This window comes from Myodes glareolus, chromosome 4, assembly GCF_982192425.1.
Source record: "Myodes glareolus chromosome 4, mMyoGla1.1, whole genome shotgun sequence".
Lineage (NCBI taxonomy): Eukaryota > Metazoa > Chordata > Mammalia > Rodentia > Cricetidae > Myodes > Myodes glareolus.
The window spans coordinates 31,628,207-31,652,185 of NC_142029.1; the positions used below are offsets into that span (position 1 = coordinate 31,628,207).

Below are 23,979 nucleotides of genomic sequence, written 5' to 3' on the forward strand. Positions count from 1 at the left end.
ATATTAAATACTTGTTTACAATATTCTAAAATACGTCTTGGAATTTGCCTAGAGTTTTGAATTTTGTTTATTATTCATGTGTGCGTGTAATGTACGTGTGAGTGAGGACATGCACTTGACGTAGTACACACGTGGAGGTCAGAAAACAATCCTGAACTTGGCTCTGTCCTTCCCCCTTTTTGTGGGTCCCCAAACTCAAGCTCCAATGCTTGCATAAAATTTTTTTTAACCTGCCAAGACATTTCACTGGGCCCAAAATTTTTAAAAGAAAATTTTAAGGTTTTTTTTTTCTGAAACAAGGTCTCCCTGTGAACTGTGGCTGGCCTGGGACTAGCTATCTGACCAGACTGGCTTTGAACTCACAGAGTTCTATCTACCTCTGCTCTCTGAGTGCTGGGGTTAAAGGTTTGTGCGGCCATGCCCAGATACCCAGCAAAAATATTTTTTTTTCTTTTGTTTTTTTTGAGACAGGGTTTCTCAGTGTAGCTTTTAGAGCCTGTCCTGTCACTAGCTCTTGTAGACCAGGCTGGCCTCGAACTCACAGAGAGTTCTGTGAGTTCTGCCTCTGCCTCCCAAGTGCTGGGATTAAAGGCGTGCACCACCACTGCCTAGCCCCAGCAAAAATTTTAAGGAGAGTTAAAATTAGGGGTTGGAGAGATGTCTCAGAGGTCAAGAGCACTTGTTGGTTTTGCAGAAGGGTGCTGTTCAATTCCCAGCACCCGTGTGGTGGCTCAGAGCCAGCTGTCACTCCAGTTCCAGGGGATCCAGTGCTCTGTTCTCAGCTCTGAGTGTGCCAGGCACACATGTACTTATACACCTAAAGTAAAACTGAACATATCTTTTAAAAGAGAGTTAAAATTAGGAACCCTCTGAAGAGGTACGACTGCTAATCTTACTGTGAGAAATAATTGTGAGGTGATAGTGGTGAGAGATGATCGTGAGGCTGGGACCGCCTCGTCCTCATCAACTCAAGTGAAGCAGATTCAGTGCTCTTCCTCCACTTCACAGAGCCGTGGGCGTGGAGACTGCTGTGGGGACTGTGGCTCGGTAGACGCTGCTCTTGCACGCCCTTTCGTGACCTGCCAGCCTTCTCGCTCCACCTCAGATTGCAGCCCCTTTACCCTAGCTCTCAGGAGACTCTGAGGGACCTGTTTCTCAAGTCCTTACCATTCCATGCAGGTTGGAGGTGCATTCTTGTAATCTCTTGGCGGAATCCTTCCTGCTTGTATTTTAATTAAAATAATTTTCCTGCCTCAGTTTCCCCATTGCCTGTGAACTCACATGTGGCCTATGTTCTTTTGTTTATTTGTTTTTTAAATGGCTTTTCAAGACGGTTTCTCTGTATAACACCCCAGGCTCTCCTGGAACTCACTCTGTAGACCAGGCTGGCCTTAAACTCTGCCTCCCAAATGCTGGGATTAAAGCCGTGTGCCACCACCGCCTGACCAGTGTTCTTAAAAAAACATTTTCCCATTTTATCTCTGCTTCTCCAATGTGCTCTTCACCTGTCTGACCTAGCTCACACCCAAGGTCACCATGACTCCTCTGCCAGGCTCCTCTGATCTCCTCCCCTTGGTGCAATGCTCTTCTGGGTAAATATTTGTTTTGTTTTATTGAAACGAGGAAAAAAATGTGTGTGGCTGCAGCTGTGGGACACACGGTTTCAGTCAGGGACAAGAAGCCTCCTGTCTGCATTGGACAGGCCAAGGTTTATGCGGTTTCTTCAGTTCTCATGCAGGGAGACCGAAGGGAAGCACTTGCTGAGGATGGACGCAGGAGCCTCTCTGAAGGTCCAGCACCAGCAGAGTGCTTCTGGTGTCCATGGTGAGAGACAGCTCTCCTCCCCCACTCAGCATTGCAGGACCAGCATTTAAAACTGGTCTTAGACTTTGGATTCTTGAAGAAATGGCACAGACTTGGTTAGAGCCATTTGGAGAAAAGTGAAACTAACTTGGTTTTACTCTTTCAGCCAGAGGCTGCCTTGGATGGTTTCCTTGGCATGTGTATGGCTCAGGAATGTTCAGAGTCCTCCCAAGTGGCTCAGTTACTTATTTAAAATTTATTATTACTTTCCTTACTGTATTTTGCTCAGAAGTTTGTGCATTTTCCAATGTACAAAAATTTCCTTTGTACATTGCTTCTCTCTCTCTTTTTTTGAGAGAGGATGTCACTCAGGCTCCTGAGTGCTGGGATTAGAGGTGTGTGTCACCATGCCTTACTCCGCCCTTCTGTAGTATTCACTTCTCATTGGCGTCATAATGGCAGTCATGGTTTTGATGAATGCTGATTTGTCTTTTTTGTAGTTTTATTAATTTGTGTATTTTGGTTTTTAGATACAGCGCTTCTCTGTGTAGATTAAAAGCAATTTTTTTATTTTTGATTCATTTACTTCCATGAAAGCACTAACATAAAGATGTTACAGAAAGGAATGAACTAAAAACTAAAATTCTTCTTTTCGTCTTCATCTCTACTTGTCTTGAGATTATTTGTTATTCTTGCTTTTTAACCACAAGAAAATGTGAAAATTGACTATAAAAATATCCTTGATGACTTCAGAATATAGGACAATCTTTTTTTAAATTAATTTTTTAGGTTAGCATACAAAATAAATCATTCCATAGTGGTGTGTTCAAACATGTGTCATCGTTCCGTGTTTTCTTTTATCCTCCACGGCCTTCCTTGGCACTCCCTGCCCCTGCCCAGCTGGTACCCTTCCTTTTCCCAGTTACTCTCCCTTTTCCCTTTCTGCTTTCTGAATGCAGGGTTTCTAGTGCCTTTTCTGTGTCCCACTCCCCTTAAGATCTCTTCCTACTTTCTGGCTGGACGAGTTGATTCTTTTGGAGTTTAATTTTCTGGGGCTCCATGTGTGAGTTTTCAGTGTCATCTGACATGTGGCTGACACACATTTTACCCACTCTACAGATCTCTTCACTCTGGCAATGGTGTTCTTTCCTGTGCAGAAGCTTTTTAACATCATAGAATCCCATTTGTCAAAAGTTTTGATTATTTCTTACATACTTAGCATCTTTATCAGCACCAGAAGATCCTGGCCTATGCCTGTACCTTGAAGTATATTCCCTGGGCAGTTTTTGCACTTTGTGTTAGGTCTGTAATGGATTTTTGAATTGATTTTTGCACGAGACAGGAGATAAGGGCCTGGTTTCATTGTTCTGCTTTGAGAGTCCACCCAGGATTAACGCAACTGCTCTCTCCAGAGGATGTTTTCAACCGTCTAGTCAGACATTGGGTGGCTCTTTGTGTGGGTGTAGTCGTCTGATCCATTCCCTTGCCTGCATACCTGCTTAGGTGCCAGCACCATGATGATCTCTTATGTAACATTATTCCTTCGGTGTAGGATTGATTTAGCTGTTTGAAGTCTTTTTATTTCCACGTGGATTTTTTTTTTCTAGTTCTGTGAAGAATTTCATTTGATGGGGCTGGGATTGATTTTTGAAGATTGCTTTTAGTAACAGCCATTTTTCACAACATTACGTCTCTGGTCTTTGAACATGGCAATTTTTTTTCCATTTTCTAGTGTCTTCAGTGTCTTGAACTTTTCATTGTAGAGGACTTTTACCTCATGGGTATTTAAATTGTTTTGGTTAGATCTATTTATTTCAATTTATGTGTTTGAGTGTTTTCCTTGCATGTATGCATGTAAAGGACATGTGTGCCTGGTGCCCCAGGTCAAAAGAAGGCACTGGAATCCTCTGAAACTCATTTTGATCTACCATGGAGGTACTGGGAACTGGACCCAGGTTCTGCAAGAGCAACACATGCTCTTAACTGCTGAGCCAGCTCTCTCTAGCTCCACAGGGGTTTTTTTTTCTTTTTATTCATTTTTTTTTTAAAAAAAACATTTTCTGCTGGCATCTAGCAAATCTACTGGTTTTTGCATGTTGATTTTTGTAGCTGCTGCTTTGATGAAGTGTTAACCAGCTTTAAGAATTTTCTGATGAACTTTTCAGGGCCTTTTAGATAATGGACAGTCAACCTGCAAGGAGCCACAGTTTGACTTCTTCACCGTTCACCTTTTCTTTCTTCCTCTTACTGATGGAGCTGAGACTTCTAGCTCTAAACAGAGTTAAGAGTAGAAAGTGGGCACCTGTGTCTCACTCAGGATTTTAGAGACTATGCTATCAGTTTAGCGTAATGTTGGCTGTAGTTTTGTTGTGACAGCCTTTATTATGTTAGGGTATCTTCTTTCTCCTAGCCATTTCTTCAGGGAACCTTGCCAGAGGCCTTTCTGCATTGGTTGAAATGATCACATGATTTCTGCCATTAGCCCTGTGTATGTTCATTGATTGTATATGATTTCTACCCTTAGGTCTGCGTGTATGTTCTGATGAAGCACATTGATTTGCACATTTTGAACTAAGCATGTATCCCTAGAATGAAATCAGCCTGGCCATGGTGCACCTTTTTGTCGTATTCTTGAATTTGGTTTATAGAAATTTTAGAGGTGTATGTGTGCTGTGTGTGTCTGCCTATCTGTCTATATTCATTGCAGAATTGATCTATAACTTCCTTTGTTTCATCCTTTTCTGGATTTGGTGTTGGGATAGCACTGGCCCTTGTAGAATGAGTTTGGTGGTGTTCCCTCCCTGCCTACTTTATAGAACAGACTGAGAAACACTGATGTTGACTTTCCTTAAAGGTTTGTCTGAATCCATCAGTGGGTCTGTCTTGTTCTGGACTGTCTTTGTGGGTGACTGTTTATCGCCCTTCACTCTTGATTACATGACTTTGAGTATTATTAAATCTTTATGATTTAATAATAGCAGATCAGATATGCCTAGAAATTTATCCATTTTGTACCAAATTTTTGTTGAATTATGAGTTTGTTTCAGATCTTTCTGATTTAAAAAATGTTTATTTACTTATTTGTGTGTGTGTGTGTGTGTGTGCGCGTGTGAGAGCATGAGCATGTGCCTTCCACACTGTAGGTGTGCTGTGACAGTCAGAGGACAACTCGGGAGTTAGTGCTCTCCTGCCACCTGAGATCAAAGCCAGATTGTCAGACCTACCCTTCTGTCTGCTGCGCTGCCCATCTCAGCAGGCTCTTTATGAGTTTCAAGAAAAGATTTATTTTTATTATTTTAAATTATGAGTAGGTATCTATGGGAAATTGAATGGGCCAGAGGATTCCCTGGAGCTGGAGTTACAACCACATGTGAGCCACCTGATGTGGGTGCTAGGAACTGAGCTTGGGTCCTGAAAGAGCAGCAAGTGCTCTTAGCCACTGAGCCAAATGAGACCCCACTCTTTAATGTAAGCACTCCTACCTGTAAACTTTCCTCTTAGACTTGCCCTAGTTGCACCCCAAAGGTTCTAATAAAGTGTACTTTCATTTTCACTTGACTCCAGATGCTTTCTGATTTCTTCAGTGATACAGTGGTTATTCTAGAGTCTCTCCGAGTGTTTGTGTAATCGCTCTGTGTGTTTTTGCTGCTGATTTCTAGTTTAATTGCACTATGGCTGATAAGATGCAAGAGGTTATATTGATTCTTTTGTATTTGGTAAGTCTGGATTCATGGCCTAGAATGTGCTTTATTTTAGATATGATTCCATGGGCTGCTGAGAAAAAATGTGTATCCTGTATCTTTTGGACAGAATATCCGGTAGATATCAGCTAAGTCAATTTGATCAGTGGTAGAGTTTAACTCTGAGCTATCTGTGTTGATTTTTAGTTTGGACAATGTTTCCAGAGGTGAGGGTTCAATAGTGACCAAATCGCCCACTATTACTGTCTGACAGTTTATGTCCTTTGTGTTTGTTTTGTAGAATCGAGAACTTCGGTCTTTGCTGTAAATATATTTACAAGTATTACATCTCCTTGATGAATTATTCCCTTTTTTAATATGTAGTCATCTTTGAAAAATGCTGACTAATTTTGGTGCAAAGTTTACCTTGTCAGACACTGGAAGAACTGTCAGCTTCCGGACTGTTTCATCTCACTCAGTAGACTGTGCCCCATCCTTGGTTTCATGAAGGACGTGGGCGTTTGTTTGTTTGTTTAAGAAACAGACCATTAGATTTAGGTTGTTTTTTTTTAAGATTTATTTATTTATTATGTTTGGTTTTTTTTTTTGAAGATTTATTTATTTATTATGTATAGTGTTGAGTGTTCTGTTTGCATGTTTGCCTGCACGCCAGAAGAGGGCATCAGATTTTATTATAGTTGGTTGTGAGTCACCATGTGGTCACTGGGAATTGAACTCAGGCCCTCTGGAAGACCAGTCAATGCTCTTAACCTTTGAGCCATCTTTCCAGCCCTAGATCTAGTTTTTAAAACCACTAAGCCAGTCTGTGTCTCATTATTGTTGAATTGAAGCCAGTTATATTTAAGGTCGTAATAGAGTGACCTGTAACTGAGTCCTGTAATTTTAAGGTTGTTTTTGTGGTTGGTTGGATTGCTGTTTGTTCTTTTCTTTTCCTGTTCGTATCAGGATCTCCCTAGTTACCATGTTGGACATGATGGATTCCTTCCTAGCTCTCCTTTGTTCATCTAGTTCTCTCTTGACAATATTCTTTCCTGTGCTCTTGAGACAGGGTTTCTCTGTCTAATAGCCCTAGCTACCTGGAACTAGCTCTGTATACCAAGCTGGCCTCAAATTTACAGAGATCTCGCTGCCTCAGACTCCCAAGTGCTGGGATTATAGGCATGTACCACCCCCTCCCAGCTTTTCCTATGCTCTTATGAGTGACTCTCTTTCCACCTCTTATGTAAGGTGTTCCTTGAAGCATCTTCTGTAACACTGTCTTGATGATTGTGAATTGCTTGTACGGAAATGTCCTTATTTCTTCACCAGTGTAAACATAGATGACATGGGATGCCAGCTGGCGGTTCTCCACCCATACATTTGTTAATTTAGGTGAAGTGGGCCAGTTACTTTAAGATACAAACTATCAAAACTTAGAGAGAAATTAGTTGTCCAGATAGTCCTGTATCTCTTAAAGAAATTGAGCTTTAAGTTAAAAGCATTCAGCGAAGAGTTCGATCCCAGTAGTTCCACTGTTAACTTCTGTCACACATTCAACCAGTGTCTGGTGAAAAATTGAAGAGGAAGGAACATCCCACAGTTTCAGCATACACGGGGCCAGCAGTGCTGTGTTACCAAAACCAGATGTGGACGATGACAGAATAGAACTGAGTATTGTTAGTGTTCTAGTTTCATTTCCATTGCTGCGATCAACCACCCTGACCAAAAGTAGCTTGGGTGGGGGGAGTAATTTGGCTTCCACCTCGAATAGCTGTTCACATAAAATCCATGTTCAGGAGCTGAGAGAAATGAAGTAGCCGTGCTGTCTCTTCTCATCTGACTTTGTACTGCTTTCTTTAGTTCAGGTACCCAGCCTAGGGAATGGTACTGCCCACAGTGGACTGATGGTCGTTCTGGTGGAGGTGTGTGTTGCTGGGGATTGAATCTTCAGTTTTGAAAATGCTAGGCAAGCACTGTACCACTGAGTTTATGTCCAGTTCTAGTTGCCAATCTGTCCCAAATGATTTCAAGTCTTTAGTCTGACATCTTCATGAATCCACAAAATCAGAAAATGTCACTTAAATGTGACTTCTCATATCTCTTATAGATACCAGTACCACCTAGGTTGGTAGGAGAGAATTTAAGAGATTCCTGAAGCTAATGTCCCTTGGTGGGTCAACAGATTTTGCTTTCCCCCACCACTTTGTGTGTTAGTACATGTGCACAACATGTGTCTAGAGACCAAAGGACAATCTCGGGTATTGTTTCTTAGGCATCCCTTTTTCATTGGGAAAGGATCTGTCCCTGGCTTACAGTGTACAGTTAGGCTAGGTTGGCTGGTCACTGAGTCCCAGGGATCTGCCTGTTTCCTTTGCCCTGTGCTGGAATTGGAAGCACACCTTACCAGACTGGCTCTTTGGCATGGCTTCTAGGGAGTGAGTCTAGGTCCTCATGCATGCATCCAAGCATTTTACTGACTGAGTTCTTTCTGTAACCCAGAAAACTTTTCCTAGAAGTCCAGGGTATAAAAATGTAGGTGCTTGGGGCTGGGAGAGAAAGTCAAGGCTCTAGTGTAGTTACTTATATATACATGTACAATGTAAGGTAAACCTGGTTTGATGGTGTCAGGTAGAGGATGAGGTATAAGGTGGAGCCAGGAGGATCAGAGGATCAGAAGTTCAAGGCCAGCTTGGGCTGCAATCAACTATTCAGGAGCTGAGGCAGCAAGATCACATGAACCTAGGATATTGAGATTAGTCGGTCCAACATAGCAGAGCCACAGTTCAAACATGTAAATAGACACAATAAGACCATTTATAAATATAATTATTGCCACGTACAATGACATATCCCTGGAACCCCAGTGCTAGGGGCATAAACAGCCTGATAGCTGATCAGCCTGACTAAAATGGGGAGTTGCAGATTCGGCGAGAGATCCTTTCTCAAAAAATAAGTGGTTGAAGAAGGTACCTGACATCCACTTCTGACCTCCACAGACATGGAATAGGTAAGCACATTTGCATACACATATGCACACGTGCATACAGCACAGGTGCACATATTATATTTTGCCTAGTCCTTGTTTTAGATTAGTAAGACTTAATTCTTTGATTAGAATCTATTCTATTCAGAAAGTCTTTCTTTCTCTTCCTTTTTCTCTTTTCTCTTTTTCTTTCCTTTTTTTTTTTTTTTTTAAGACAGAGTTTCTCTCTATAGCCTTGACTGTCCCGGAACTTGCTCTGTAGACCAAGCTGGCTTCAAACTCAGAGATCTGCCTTCTTCTTCCCGAGTGTTGTGATTAAAGGTTTGCACCACCATGGCCAGGCTTTTGTTATTCTCCCCCGCCCCATAGCCCCAGTTTAGGACAAAACCCAGGGCCTTGCTCAAGCTAAATCCCCAACTCCTCTTCTTCTTCTTTTTTTTTTTTTAAAAAAAACTTTATTTAACTTTATTTCATGCACGTTGGTATAATGATGTCAGATTCTCTTGAACTGGATTTACAGACAGCTGCGAGCTGCCATGTGGGTGCTGGGAATTGAACCCAGGTCCTCTGGAGGAGCAGTCAGTGCTCTTAACCACTGAGCCATCTCACCAGCCCCCCAACTCCTCTTCTTTATTATTATTTTTCTTCTTCAGCTTTTCATTTTCTTCTGTATTTTGGGAGACCACCACAAGTTCACCTTAAAACATTTCTATTTGAGTCCAACAGCCCTTGCTCTCTGGAAACTCTCATTCTCTAGTGTACTGGTTTGCATTTGTTTTATGCTTGTAAGTGTCCTACACATCTCTAAGGATGCTGCTTCTAGTTTTCTTTTGTTACCTCATCTACTTCCTTCCCTTTGGGAAGCATCTATGATTTATTTCTACTTTTATTATTTTACTTACGTGGATGTGGGTGAGCCTGTGTACGTTTGTGTATACCACGCAGTAGCCTGCAAGGCCAGAAGAGGGTGCTGTATCCATGGAACTGGAGTTACGGCAGTTGTAAGTTGCCACGTGTTGCCGGAAACTGAACTGGAGTCCTGGCAGAGCATCGAGTGCTCTCAACCACTGAAGCACTTTCCAGCCCCTAACAGCTATGATTTCTGATGACCTCATCATACTTAGCAGTTATAAAATGAAAAACTTCACATTGCTTTTGTATATAAAATGCATATACATTCAGAGATTACATTTTATGGTTTTGGTTGCTGTTTATATTTTGTGAGCTGACTACCTTTCTGAAATCAGATACAAAGAGAGCTCAAGTCGTGTGTGTGTGTGTGTGTGTGTGTGTGTTTGTGTATGTGTAGCTGTGTGACCATCCAGAGGTAAGGATATTACATGAAACACGCTCTTATTTGTAGAAGGGGCCCCCTTCATTTTTAATACTTTGTTCTTTGACTGATGTGATGGTTATTTTTGCCAACTTAATACAACGTAAAGTCTGCCACACAGTGGTGACACACACCTTTCTTTCATCCCAGCACTTGGGGGCAGAATCAGGAGGACCACTGAGTTTGAGGCCAGACTGGCCTATGGAGTGAGTTCTAGAATAGCCAAGGATTCACAGAGAAACTCTGTCTCTAAGCACCCACCCCCATACAATCTAAAGTCACTTGGGAAGGGGTCTCAATGAGAGATTATCTAGATTGGGCTGGCTTGTGGGCATGTTTGTGGGAGATTGTCTTGATGATTGATTGATTCAGGAAGATTCATCCCACTGTGAGTGTCATCGTGTCCTATAAAGGGATCCTAGTCTGTGTAAGTATAGTGTCCAGGACGTCATGCTTGCATAGCGAGTACTGTATCCACTGAACTCCTTTAAATACATTTTTTGTTTGCTTTTTGAGACAGAGTCTCACTGTGTAGCCCCGGTTGGCCTGGGACTTATCTTGTATACCAGGCCAGCCAAGAACTCACAAAGATTTGTGTGCCTCTGCTCCAGAGTGTTGGGGTTAAAGGTATGCACCATCATGCCCTGCCTAAATGTATTTTTATATAACATCACCTCTGGTTTATTAAAAAAAATAGTTTTGTTTATGTTTGATATTAAGTAGATTTTAACTATTGGAATATTTCAGCAAAAATGGAAGACATTAGCTTTGAAAAATTCTACATATTGTTGCAACAACAAAAGTGTTTGAACTCAGGAGACCATGGGTGACGTGAGTCCGGCCTATCTGTGTAATTTAACTGCATAACTGGGTTACCAAGCTGCCACATTTTGAAGATGTTTCTTGGCTTCTGTGGCTCGATATCCGTGGTGCTAAAGAAAGACTGTTTCTTTCACTTAGGTCCTTCCACAGCAGCACCGGCTTCTTTTCGAAGTGTTTGATGAAAATCGGTTGGTAAGTCGAGTCATGCTGCATGAGTGTGAAGGATGCAGGAGAGTGGTGGGAGAGGAGGGTTCAGGAGCCTGGGAACCGAGAGGTGGAAGGGCTGCTTATGGAGATGCAGTGTTTTTCTTTCCTCTTTCCTGGAGTTGATCCTTCCATTCCACTCTGTTCCTAAGCTGCTCTCTTGGCTGTCTAGACTGTAAAGTTTCTCTCACAGCCTGTGTGGCAGAAGACGGAGGAGGGGAAGCCCCTCTTCTGTTTTCCATGCCACGTCTGCTGTTTCCTACACTCTCCGCAGTTGTATATACGTGCACAGTGTTACAGTGCCCTGTTCCCCCCACCCCCCTGTGTGTGAGTGAGTGTGTGTCCCCTCCAGTTTCAGTGGAGGTCATAGAACAACCTCCGCTGTCAGTCCTTAGGAGCCACACAACTTTTTTATTATGAGACAGGGTCCTATAGGCTTGGAGCTTTGCTAGGTAGACAAGGCTAGCTATACTTCTGAGTGTCCTGAAACTTGCCCAGTTCCACCTCCTATCTTCCAGTGCTAGATTTACAAGTGTGCACCACTGCACCCATCCTTTTATACAGGCACTGGGACTAAAATGCAGCTCCGATGGTAATTTTTCTGGAGTTTACCTGTTGTAAGAAGGCCACTTGTTGGTTCCCGGCTGCTCAGCAGCTCAGTCCTGAAGTAACCACACAGAAACTATATTATTTATACGATTAGCTCTAACTTCTTATTAGCTAACTCTTACATCTTAATTTAACTCATTTCTAGTAATCTGTGTATCACCAGGTGTCTGGCTTATTGGCTTCTGTGTCCATGGGGACTACATATCTTCACCCTGACTCCGCCCTTCTTCCTCCCAGCGTCCAGTTTAGTTTTCCCCGCCTGGCTAAACTCTGCCCTGCTATAGGTCCAGAGCAGTTTCTTTATTCATTAATGGTAATCACAGCATGCAGAGGAGACTCTATCCCTCTCTCATCCCACTTTTCTGCAAGCCTGTGCACACTGAGAGGATGGGCTCCATTCCCAAAGCCAAAGCAGAGCCAGACCTTACTGCCCTTGTTCTTTTGTTTTTGAGACAGAGTCTCCCTAAGTGTCCCTGGCTGTCCTGGAACTCACTCTGTAGATTAGGCTAGCCATGAATTTGCAATGACTCTCCTATTTGTGCCTTCTAAGTGCTGGATTATAGGCCTGAATCTCCGTGCTTAGCCTGGTTTCAGTTTTGTAAAATGATCACTCTGCCTCCTGCCTTCCCGAGAAAACATCTGGAAGCTCTGTAACTTTCCTGCTTTTCCCTCTTTAGGACGCCTTTTCAGACCTTCCCCCGGGTGACTTACATTTATATTTTATACCTGTAAGGTCTGAACATGTGGATTGTGTTAGTTAGCTTTCCAGCTCATTGACAAAATATCTGAGAAAATCTACCGAAAGGAGCACAGGCTTATTCGGCTCATGCTTTTAGGGGTTTTAGTCCATGGGCCCTTAGGACTGCTTGGGGGCCTGGGATGAGAGGGAGCATCATGGGAGAAATGTCTGCTAGAACAGAATGGCTCGCTTTCTTGGGGGTGAGATGAGGGATGGGGGCAGGGTCACTTTCCTAATGGAGTCCCTACCTCCAAACCCAACTGTGAATGTGTAAATGAATCCATTGATGAGATCAGTGCTCTTGTGATGCTCCGGTCACATCCCGGCTCACAGCACTGGTGCGCATGCTCCGGTCACATCCCGGCTCACAGCACTGGTGCAGAAGATCCATCTTTTGCACATGAACTTTCGACACACTTCAGATGTGAACCTTAACACACATAAAAGTAGGGTCAAGTAGTCAGTCTGTTTTGGTTATTATATAAACACCAAAAGAGGAATTAAATAATCTGACTCACTTTTTTTTAACTAACAAAGGACGTGAGAAATGGAATAGTGTTTAAAAAGCCGGCTGTAGTCGTGAGAGCCAGAGTGTGGATCTCAGTACCAGGATAGCAGACCAGGGTCCTGCAGATGCCGTGCGGAGGCCAGTACCCTACTCAGAGGGGAGTGGAGACAGGAGGATTGCTGCTGATGGCTGACTTCAAGTCTGCCAGCGAAGCCATGAGACCTGGACTAGGGAGGAGACTCTCCTTACAGGAATAAGTGGAGGATGATAGAGGACACCCACTCTTCTGTGTGTATCTGCACATACATGTATCATTAACGCACGTAGACACACGTATACAAATAAATAATTTTTAAGTGAAACTGCTTTTTAAAAAATAAGCTATTATATGGCGTAACATTTTTTTTCTTTTCAAGAAATTATAATTGAATCTTGTTTCGAATCGCTTTCCTTGTTACTGATTGATAGGCGTCCTTGGTGTCTTCTTGTGCTCAGATCTGAGTGAGTCTCTAGGTTGGGGATTTGGGAGCTGAATTTCTGGTTACTTTGACATCACTGTTCCTTTCCCTGCTGGTTCATGCTGAAGTGACTCTCTGCCTGATCCTTGGGTATGTACTACATTATTTAAGTTATTTGGATGTCATCCATAAGGAAGGACAGATCCCGCTTTCCCATTTGCCTGGTTGTCTAGTCCTTCCTTCCAGGGACTGTCATGGGGTGTGACTGTTTCTTCACTCCCAACATCACTGTTTGTCAAACACTTTCTGTGTGGTGCTGTACTGTGTGCCGTGCAGAGCTGGGAGGAGAAAACACCTTTAATATTAGTGATTAAGCACTTCTAGGTGATAAATGTGGCACTTAATTTGAAAAATGTTTTTATTCTTTTAATTATGTGTGTTTGTACAGCTGTGTGCAGTGTCCTCAGAGGGCAGAAGAGGGCATTAGATCCCCCTGAGGCAGGAGTTACAGTCAGTTGTGAGCTGCCCAGCGTTGATGCTGGGAACTGAACCCTGGTTCTCTGCAAAAGCAGTGTACAGTCTTAAATGCTGCATTATCTCCCCAGCCAGCTCCAAATAATTAAGAAATTTAAGGTAAGGGGCTGGAGAGATGGCTCAGAGGTTAAGAACACAGGCTGTTCTTCCAGAGGTCCTGAGTTCAATTCCCAGCAGCCATATGGTGGCTAACAACCATCTGTAATGAGTTCTGGTGCCCTCTTGTGGGCTGAACGCTATATACATAATACATACATAATATACACAATAAATATACTGTATATATAATAAATAAATCTTTTAAAAAAATTAAGGTGAAACCAAAGCCATGTATTAATAAGGATGTAATGGATCCCACTCCAAGAACTCTGGAGTACCATTAGTCTTGACTCTGATTGAGACATTAGTGGTAACCCCAGACAAATCAGAAAGTGTTCCCTTTGGAAAATTAAGATCCAGAAACAGGATATGGAAGTGCATGCCCGTCATCCCAACTTTTGGGAAGCATAGGCAGGAGGATATAAATTTCAAGATTATCCTCAGCTACATAGGGAACCATGGAATGAGCTTGGGCCCATAGGAGATCCTGCCTTCAAAAAAACCAAAATTTCAGAATCATTTAAAATAAAAATGTAGAAGTCAGTATTTGCCCTGCCTGTCTCACATAAGATAATGGCTCTAAAAATACTCAAAAAAATCTCTTTTTCCCCCTAGACAAGATCTCACTATGTACCTCTCAGTATCCTGGAACTCATTATGTAAATCAGACTAGCCTCGAACTCACAAACATCTGCCTGTCTCTGCCTCCCCAACAAGTGTTGGGATTAAAGACATGTATTAATAGTCCCAGCTGTTGCAGTTTAATTTAACTTACTTACTGAGGCAGGGTTTCGTGTATCTATCCCAGGCTGACTTCAAACTCCTTTGGTATCTGAGGATGATCTTAAACTTCTGCTCCTCCTGTCTCCACCTTCCCAGCGCTGGGATTATAGGTGGCATTTGTGGAGTTGCAGATCAAATTCTGGGCTTCTTGCATGTTACACAAGGAATCCACCAGCTAAGTCACATCTCCAGCCTCAGAAATTTCTTCATGATGGTACAGATTTAAAATGTCACTTAACATTTAGCATGATGCCTTGCTTTTGTGTTGTGTATCTGTGGTGTCGATCCTCATGTGTGCTGAAAATAGATATTTCTCGAGAAGTGAATGTGAGCATCTCTCAGGGCCAGAAAAAAAAAAAAACTAGTGTGTTGTGCTGAGCATCACCCACTCCTCAGCACACAACTGAAGCTCAGACATCACCTACAGTACCGTGGGAGCCATAGCCACCAGGCTGGGCATCCGGCAACAGACCTTCACCACTGTAAACGTCAGTCCTTGAAACTGACTGGCTCAGCAGATCTCTTTGGAAAAGTAGGGTGGAGAGCACAAGTGTAATCTTAAGTAGAAATAATTTCCAGTCGTCTGGAAAATCTTTCCTAAATCATACATGATACTTGCTTTTGAGAAAAAAACAGGGCTACATTCCTTCAGATAGATAGATGATAGATAGATAGATAGATAGATAGATAGATAGATAGATAGATAGATAGATAGATAGATAGATAGATAGATAGCTGGCTTTAAGGCTTGAGGTGATGGTGGTCGTGACAGTTCGTGTTCTTAGTGATACCTGGAGGGGCAATATGCCTTCAGGATGATGTACCTGAAGACAACTAAAGAAACAAAAATAAGACAGTGCGCAGGAACCTGTGTGTCAACAACAGTCTTAGAAGCACACCTGCGCACCTTAGTGGTTATTCTCACTGAGGTCTGAGAGAGGGGGAGAATTTGAGGGACTGGTTTACAGGCTTGTACAAACTGACAGATCTTAGGGAAGCTGAATGTAGGTAGAATTTTTCTATTGGAGGCAGAAGTAGATCCTTTTGGAGCCTGGAGAAATGACTTAATGATTAGGAGCAGATGCAGGGGATCTGAGTTCAGCTCTTAGCACCCATGTCAGGCAACACACAACTGCCTGTACCTCCAGCTCCAGGGGTCTCTTAGGCCTCTGAGGATACTACATTTGCATGCATATGCACAAGCACGCCCACACACATGTAGAATTTAAAATATTTAAAATAAGTCTTTAAAAACCCAAACAAACCAGCTAGTGCTGGCACAAGCCTTTAATTCAGCACTCGGAAGGCAGAGGCTGGTGGATCTCTGTGAGTTCGAGGTCGGCCTGGTCTAGAGAGTGAATTCCAGGACAGACAAGGCTACACAGAGAAACCCTGTCTTCATAAACAAAAACAAAAAAATAAAAAAAGATTAAAAACAAACAAACAAAATTGCCTCTTTGAGAAACCTGTCTTCTCTGTTGCGGCCTTCAGCTGACGGATAAGGCTCGCTCACACTGGAAGGCCATCTGCTTTACTAAAAGACTACTGGTCTTCAACTTCACATCTTCAGCAATGTGTAGATTGGAATTTAACCAAACAGCCAAGTGTCAAAATGTGGTCAAATTGATAGGTACAGCTACTTGCCACAGTAGATCCCAGTTCTCAAGGTTCATCTACAGTTAGCATCACCTCGCTAGTGCCCGTCCACACAGCGTACATGATAACTTTATTCTGTGTGGAAATAATCAGTGACCAAACAGCACTGCCCACCAGTCAGTGACCAAACAGCTCCAAGTGAGGATCCAAGCTCCAGTCCTCAGGCACCGTCCATTTCTTTCCAGACTCTGAATTTCGACAGGACAAGCTCAGTGTCCTCCCAGATGAGGCTGCCAGCACATCCTGTTCCCTGGCTTGAGGTCAGAGTTGACACTGGCCCTGCTAACTGTGCTGTGTGGCTCCCTCTGCTTTAGACCTGAGCTCACGATGCAGGCTATTCAGCATTTTGGGATTTCAACACATGATTGTCTCCCCGACTCTTCTTTGGCTAACTTCTCTCTGAACTTGTCACGTGTCATTCATTCACTGCTTCTCATCTGCCTGTAGGTCTTTTAAATAGTACTTTAGAAGTTGCAACTGGGTTGTCTTTTTGTTGTTGTTGAGACAACATCTCGTATAGCCCAGGTTGTCCTCAAACCAACCATGTACTGGAGGATGATCTTGAATTTCTCATCCTTCTGTCTCCACTTTCTGAATGCTGGGATTACTTTGTTTGCTACCATACCAGGTTTATAGGGAACTAGGAATCACATCTAGGGCTTCACGTATGTTAGACAAGCACTCTGCCAACTGAGGCTTGGATCAACATAAACAAATAAAAACCCACCAAACTAAAAGAAAAAAAAATTGGATACTCAAGGTAGCTACCGTGACAGTATCTACCCATCACCCCCACCCCCCAGCTGGAGTAACTTGGGGCCTGTTTTATGCTCAATAGGATCAGAAGGGGCAGGGGGAGCCTGTTTATGGTCCTCACAGTCTGGAAGCTCAAGATCTTATTGCTAAGCTGTTTGTCAAGGAGAAAACATCTGGAATTGTTTTATATTAATAATCAGACTTTTTTTCTCGATGACTGTCCCGAGGCCTGTGTACTTCGATCTTACTGATTATCCAATTACAAGTGACCCATTTAAGATGGCAAACTCCTAATTTAATCCATAAAGAAAGTTAGAAGGAAGAAGCAAGGATAGGACTTTTCCTTTGTTACAGAAAGAGTAATAATAAAGGAATATTTACTGAAGTCTGTAAAGGCGTAATGGCTTGTGTTAAACTAGAGCATAATTATCGTATTATTAAACTATTATGCACCTTCTAAAATGTGATGTGTTATTACAGTCAAATAAAATTTAACAAATTCTAGTTTGTTATGTCTTAACTGGTTAAAAATACTCTTAGAAAATTTGGATTAAAAACAGATCTAACTTAAGCAGTTTTCTTTTTCAAACAAAGTATGAGTATATGTTTTACATATTTGCTTTTACTTAGGAAAAAAACTTACTTAGAAAAATACAACTTGGGTGTAGTACCATGTGGTGTAAACAACTGAACCATTTTCTTTTTACTTTTCCTATGAATGAGCCAGTATATATTTATTGCTGGAGTTCTTGCTATAAAATTCAGGTAAGGGGATTAAATATACCCTAGAGTATTATTTAAAAATAAAATTTGTTTCTTTCAAATAGAATACCAACCTTGGTCTCTGACATTTGGGAGAGAGATTAAAATATTCAGCTTTTATTGCCGAGTAAGCTGAAAATACAGTAAAGGTTATGTAAACACAAATCAGAAATATATATTTATATATACACAGAATCACAACCTCTGGAGGACAGGCCATCTACTGTTCACTGCTGTGGGAGTTTTATCAGCCCTTGTAATTCTACCTCAGAGGCAGTGCTAGCAGGCAGAAATGTAAACAAGTGCCCGCTTTGTTTATGTAATGAAATATGTGGCGTGGTTTGTATTTCTTTATAGGTATCTAACAGCTGCATGACTTGTTTCAAAGCACCGGTAGGGGCCAGCAGAGAACTCCTTCAGAACAGAATTGGCATTGAGATATGTTTATTTGATGTGTTAAATCCTCTTTAGACTTCTTTACTTACCACAACACTCTCTCTTTAAGTGAATGAATTGCACACAGTGGAATAAAATATCCAATGTGTTCAAACTATATTGGGGTATAGCTTTTCTGTCTAATCTGCATATATTTTTAATGGAATGTTTGCCTAGGCCCTTTCTTGGCAGGATTTTAATAGTCAAAATATAAACGGCATCATTTAAAGACTGTACTACTTGGCTGCAAAAAGCCTTAAAAATTACAGGACAAAATGGTTGGTGACAGCTTCTCTTTGGCCTTTTTTTAAAATTTCCCCTTGAGGAGGTTGTTCAGTGTTTACGGCAGTGTTACGAGGCTCATTTTGTAGTTTAGCCTGTCAACTTTCACTTTCATAATTGTGTTTTCCTAAAATATTTATCTGTTTAATTTAATGCTAAGGTTCCTCCCCCCAAAGTTTTCATATTTCCAAATGTATTTAACTGTTTGCACTTACTCTTTAAAAAAAATTACAGTCCATATTCCCAGCATTAACTAACCTGACTAAATCCCTCAGTATGGCTACTATTTGGAAATTCAATCTTCAATTTGATACTCAATCACACAGGCTTTATTCCTACCCACTTCCTGTAATCCTATACCTTTGGGTGAAAATATTAGTGGTCAGGATCGCTGGGGAAAGTACAGGCACTGAGATTTCTGGAGTTAAATGTTCGTTTTGTAGGGCTGGGGTGAAAAACACGGTTTCAACTTGAAATGCAAGAAGCTTGTTGTTCTTGCGTTACTCATTCATGCAAATTGGCGAAGGTATAATTGAAACAAGGTTGGCTGTGTTTGAGTCAGGGCTGCAGCTGAGCTCAGCTTAAAGGTCGCTGGAAATCAAGTGCTTTGTCAGTGAAGGCGTTCTGACTACGGGCGATTCTAGACGCTTGGGAAATGTCAGTCTCCGGCATGGGTCGTCCTTTTCTATGAAATCTGGTATCTCACGTCCTAAGGTTCAAGACGCCTCCTGACCAGCTTTTCTCACTTACCGATGGTTTTTCCTCTGGGTGCAGCACAGCTGCTGCTAACCCGTCTACAGACAGAGATCTTTGTTTTGACTCTCAGCCCTGAACATGCTTGGAAATGAGAACAAATGGCACAGAGTTTACGATTGCACTTCGCAGCCAGGAGAAGCAAGACTTACCCTCTGTCGGAGCCCTCCGGAGATGACCTGGAAAGCCACGGTCGCACACATGGCAAGAGACCGCCCCGAATCTCAGTGGCCAGCGTCGTTCAAATGAGGCTGACCCCCAGACAGACACCACTGGCTCCGTGGATAGAGCAAAGATCCTCTGAAAGTGGTGGCAAGAAAAGCAGCTGCCTGCAGATCTCGTTGCAGCCCAGGTATGGAGGGGATCTTCCATCCACCACTGCCGTGGCTGACAGGGATGACGCTTCCTTTACCTGTGGTTTGAAGGATGGTATTTGCAGCAGCACCGGGGTTGACTGTGAACTGCCCAGTGTCAGTGATGGCAGCCTCTTAGGTGCATCTGCTGTGTGCAGCAGCAGCATCAGTAACTTCTCAGCCAGCGACAGTGGGTCTTACAGCAGCAGTGGCAGTGACTATGGGTCGTGTGCAAGCATCACAAGTGGAGGCTCCTACACCAGCAGTGTTGTCAGCGACAGTAGCGGTTATGAGACCTTTTTTAGTGGAAATTTACCTTCCGACAGCACCTCCAACAGCGGTGTGCCCGTCAGCTCTACTCCCCGTGAAGTTCTGTGCAGAAGTCCCGGTGGGCTGCCCTGCACCCAGGAGGACCTGGATCATGGAGCAGAGATTATGAAACTGCCGGTGAGCAGGAATCCGAAAGTCCCACTGAAACGCTGCACGTCCTTGGTCATTTTCCCCAGGAGTCCTTCAAACACCCCGCCAGCATCCCCGACAAGCAGGGGTGCCTACCAGACCTCACACCAGCTGGTGGTATCTCCTACTGAAACTGCACACCATGAAGATGGCACTGGCACCAAAGGCTTCCTGTCGACAGCTGTCAATGGGGTTCGATTATCTAAAATGGTCTGTACTCCTGGAGAAGCCAGAGATGTACGGCCGCTCCACATCAAGAGCTCACTGCAAAATAAAATTGTCATTTCAAACAATAGGCCCAAACAGACTGTGTGTGAGAAGCTGCCCGAGGGCTTTTCCTGTGTGTCGGTGCACTGGACCCAACAAAAACCAACCGTGTCAGGCTGTGAAAACTCACGTGGTGGTTGCATATCTGAGAGGTCAGAGCTCCAGCCCCAGCCTGATTCGGACCATGCCACACTCACACAGAGGGCATCCCCTTGCTCACCAGCCACACCAGACATGGATTACCATAGAAATATCCGTGGAGAGTTGGAAAGACCAAATTCACAGATAAGCAAAAGCCATGCTGCTTTACAAAGAAGTGTTTCACTGGGGGGGACATACCCGAATATTTCCTGTCTGTCCAGCCTGAAGCACAATTGTTCCAAGGGGGGACCATCTCAGTTACTCATAAAGTTTGCGTCTGGGAATGACGGTAAAGTTGATAGTTTGTGGAGAGAGAGACACTTGACAAATGAGCTGTCTGGCAAGGTAAGTCTTTTGGTCTTGCTAAACACTGATTTCGTTCGAGTGAATTACTGAAACTGTTGGTTATAACTGGTAATAACGGTATCTGTTTCTTACCTTCTGGCCCTTAGCGTGGAAAGTGTTAACTTTCTATTTGTAAATCTGAAGAACTCTCTGTCGTTTTCCACTTTTTTTTTTTTAAACCAGTGGATAAACTATTGAAAAAATAACCTTTCCTTGGTGATTTAAATCATAAAATTCTTCTAGAACTGGTCTTATAACACTCGATTCTGGTGTGTTTTTTTTTTTTTTCATGCACGGCCCCATGTGCTCTTCCCACCTTAAGAAATGGCCATTTCCTTCTCTCTCCTCCATAATCATTGTGAAATAAAGCCATGATAGAGTTCCTTCAAAAAAATGTAAGCCCCAAACACAAAAAATGTGACTGCCTCCTTATACATGAACGCAGAAGAAATAAATGCCTTTAAAATACATGTATTTGTAAGATCGATGATAAAAAGTCTGTTATACTGCATGTTTTAAGAAGAGGAAAAATAAATGGGTTTTGCGTTTATATATACCCTAACCACAGGAACGTTGTTCCACCCTGGTTTTTTTTTTTTTTCCGAGTTCCCGGTTAGTGCCGCCTCCCAAATGTAACTCACTTTTTCAACACTATTGATTCCTAAGTTTTATGAGTTTGAATTGGTTTAAACTTACTAGGTCATTCCTATAATTTCCTATTTACTACACTAGTTTGTTGTTTTGACAGTGTTGCTTTATTTTATTAGTAATTTAACAGATCGGAGCCAGGTTGGCTCTCTATGTAACTTGACCTTTCCAAAGCATTTAAAGTGTTTTGAACTAAAGTTGCCTTTAAAATTTCTGTATTTGGAAGGTCTTGCTAAATTCCAGGAAATTTAATTATTTTTTCTGACTACATTAGCTCTAGATTGACAGGCAGCACATAGAGGTTTTTTTTATTCTTTTTTATTATTTTTTTATTTTGAAGATGGGGGACAACACCTTATCTGTTTTCCTAATACCAAGTATCTGTATTAAATGTTAGGGGGGAAATTCAGATAACTACTAGACAAATGGAGGTAGAGAATTAGGTAATTGGTTTTTCTCTTTGGAAATCTGTTAAGTACAATCATTGTTCCCAAGGTTAATCTCTGCAGCTATTTTATTGTGATAAAGAGAGGTTAGATTCCAAATTCTGATCTGTGTTACAGATTCTTCTAAAGCAGTTTTTAGGGCATTATAATCAGTTTAATTCCCCACCACCACCACACCAAAAAGAGGAGGAGAACTGGAGGCTTGAAGCAACATTAATAATTTGTTGACTCAATCAGTGTTACAAACTTATTTAAAAGCAACCTGAAGAAGTCATGAACCTGGAAAAAAATTATAGAACTAACCCTAAGACAGTTGTCATTATGGAAACGTTACCGTTTAATAAGGACACTTTCCAAAGGGGCACTTTAAATATAGCCATTGAAATGTAAACTAAGTGCTGTCGGCATTGCTAAGAGTGTATGTTTTCATGGACCTTTAAACTGTCTAGCAAACTAACAAATACTGCTTTGTGACAACCTTATGCGTAGCTTTGCCAAACTCTGTTGGTTGTGAGAGTCCAGAAAGTATCATGTGTCTGAGAACTTTAAATTGTTCTTCAATATGCATTGAACAATTTCCTCATAAAAATCCTAAAAGCAATATAACAGTTATACTTATTGTCTACTGTGTCTAATTTGATCTCACTGATAAATGACAAATTGAGGGCTTATACTAATTTTTCTAAACATGGAAGTAATACTGTGTTTATCAATAATGATATATTAATCTAATTATAGTGGTTTATTGTAACTCGCTTATAAATAAACAGCTCCCAAAATATTTCTCATGTCTCCACTTAGTCTGGGTTCATGTTCAGAGATGCTGAGTCTGCATTCACATTTAACAAGTTGATACTGGAGTCGCTCTTGGTAATGTCAGCTCTCTGTCCTGAGCAGCAGTGAAATCAAATAACTGCTTTGGTCAGAGACCCTGGTGGCTGAGGTAGAGAGGCCTCCAGTTTCTCTTCTCGTGTGTTCAGCTACCAGTTTCCAGCAGCCTAGTGTCGAGTTTATAGGTCTCTTAGAATTCCATCTCGTAAATGACTAATGTTTAATGCCCAGAGAAGACGTGTAACCTGTGTCTAAGACACAGGCTATCCTTTGTCCTTCTAGCTAAGACTAGCGATGGGCTCTTGAAACCTCATCATGATGTCTCTTGTGTTTTCTGAAAGCATCTGAAATGCAATCTTAGGTAGGTAAAGGCAATAATGATGGCCCATGACCCACCAAGAGAGGTTTGGTGTTTCACTGATGAGTATAGTAGTCTGTCAGCTCAGTCAAGAAATAGATTGAGGAGCTAAAGTACAGTTCTGAACTTAATTGTGATTCTAAAATCTGGAGTTAGTTTGCTTGTTTTTAGTTACCTTTCACTGTGTGTTATGTTCTGAATCTCTGTTGTTGTGTTGTTAGGATGCCCAAAGGCTCCGCTGTTTAGTGAACCTCGAACTCAATCCTGGCTTGGATGTGCCTTCCGTTGTCCGTCTGTGTTCATGTTTCTGTTAGAAACTTTATTGTTTTCCTTTTTTTTAAAAAAAAAAAGTTTTCTGCTTGTTGTCTAGTACTTAAGTACCCTAGATAAATATATCGCTTAAGCCTAAAGGAGTAGATCTTAAATTTATGTCTTAATTTTCATCATTATTAATCTCAAGATGATACAATTCAGTAATTTCTTTAACAGTTACTCTTAAGATCAAGTTTTAAAGATTTGTATATTTTACCATCCATTATTTTTTGCAGTATTTTATATTTTACATAATTTCATGGACATTAAGTTTAGCTTAAAAAAACACTTAATCTTTCCTATAAAATGACGTAGCCTGGAGTTGGTGGCGCACACCTTTAATCCCAGCACTCAGGAGGTGGAGGCAGGCAGATCTCTGTGAGTTCAAGGCCAGCCCAGTCTACAAGAGCTAGTTTCCAGGACAGGCTCCAAAGCTACAGAGAAACTCTGGTGGGGGGTGGGGTATATGAATAAATAATCAATGCTGGAACTATGATGCAACATAGGAATTTGGTCAAAAGAATGTTTCTTAAAACTGAAGAGTTATAATAATGACTTCAGAGGTATTTGGGCCTGGAGTATTTGCTTGGAGATACTATGTATTCTCTGCAGATACACCA

General features: G+C 41.9%; 1 protein-coding gene across 3 annotated transcripts in view; it reads left to right on the plus strand.

Moving 5' to 3' along the window:
• Nedd4 (NEDD4 E3 ubiquitin protein ligase) overlaps positions 1-23,979 on the plus strand; it is a 96,111-nt gene that overhangs the window by 14,876 nt on the left and 57,256 nt on the right. For all 3 annotated transcript variants that reach the window (XM_085689356.2, XM_085689352.2, XM_085689353.2), the window contains exon 6: positions 10,760-10,813. In XM_085689356.2, the coding sequence (XP_085545482.1) occupies positions 10,760-10,813 (54 nt within the window). The remainder of the gene's footprint in view (positions 1-10,759; positions 10,814-23,979) is intronic.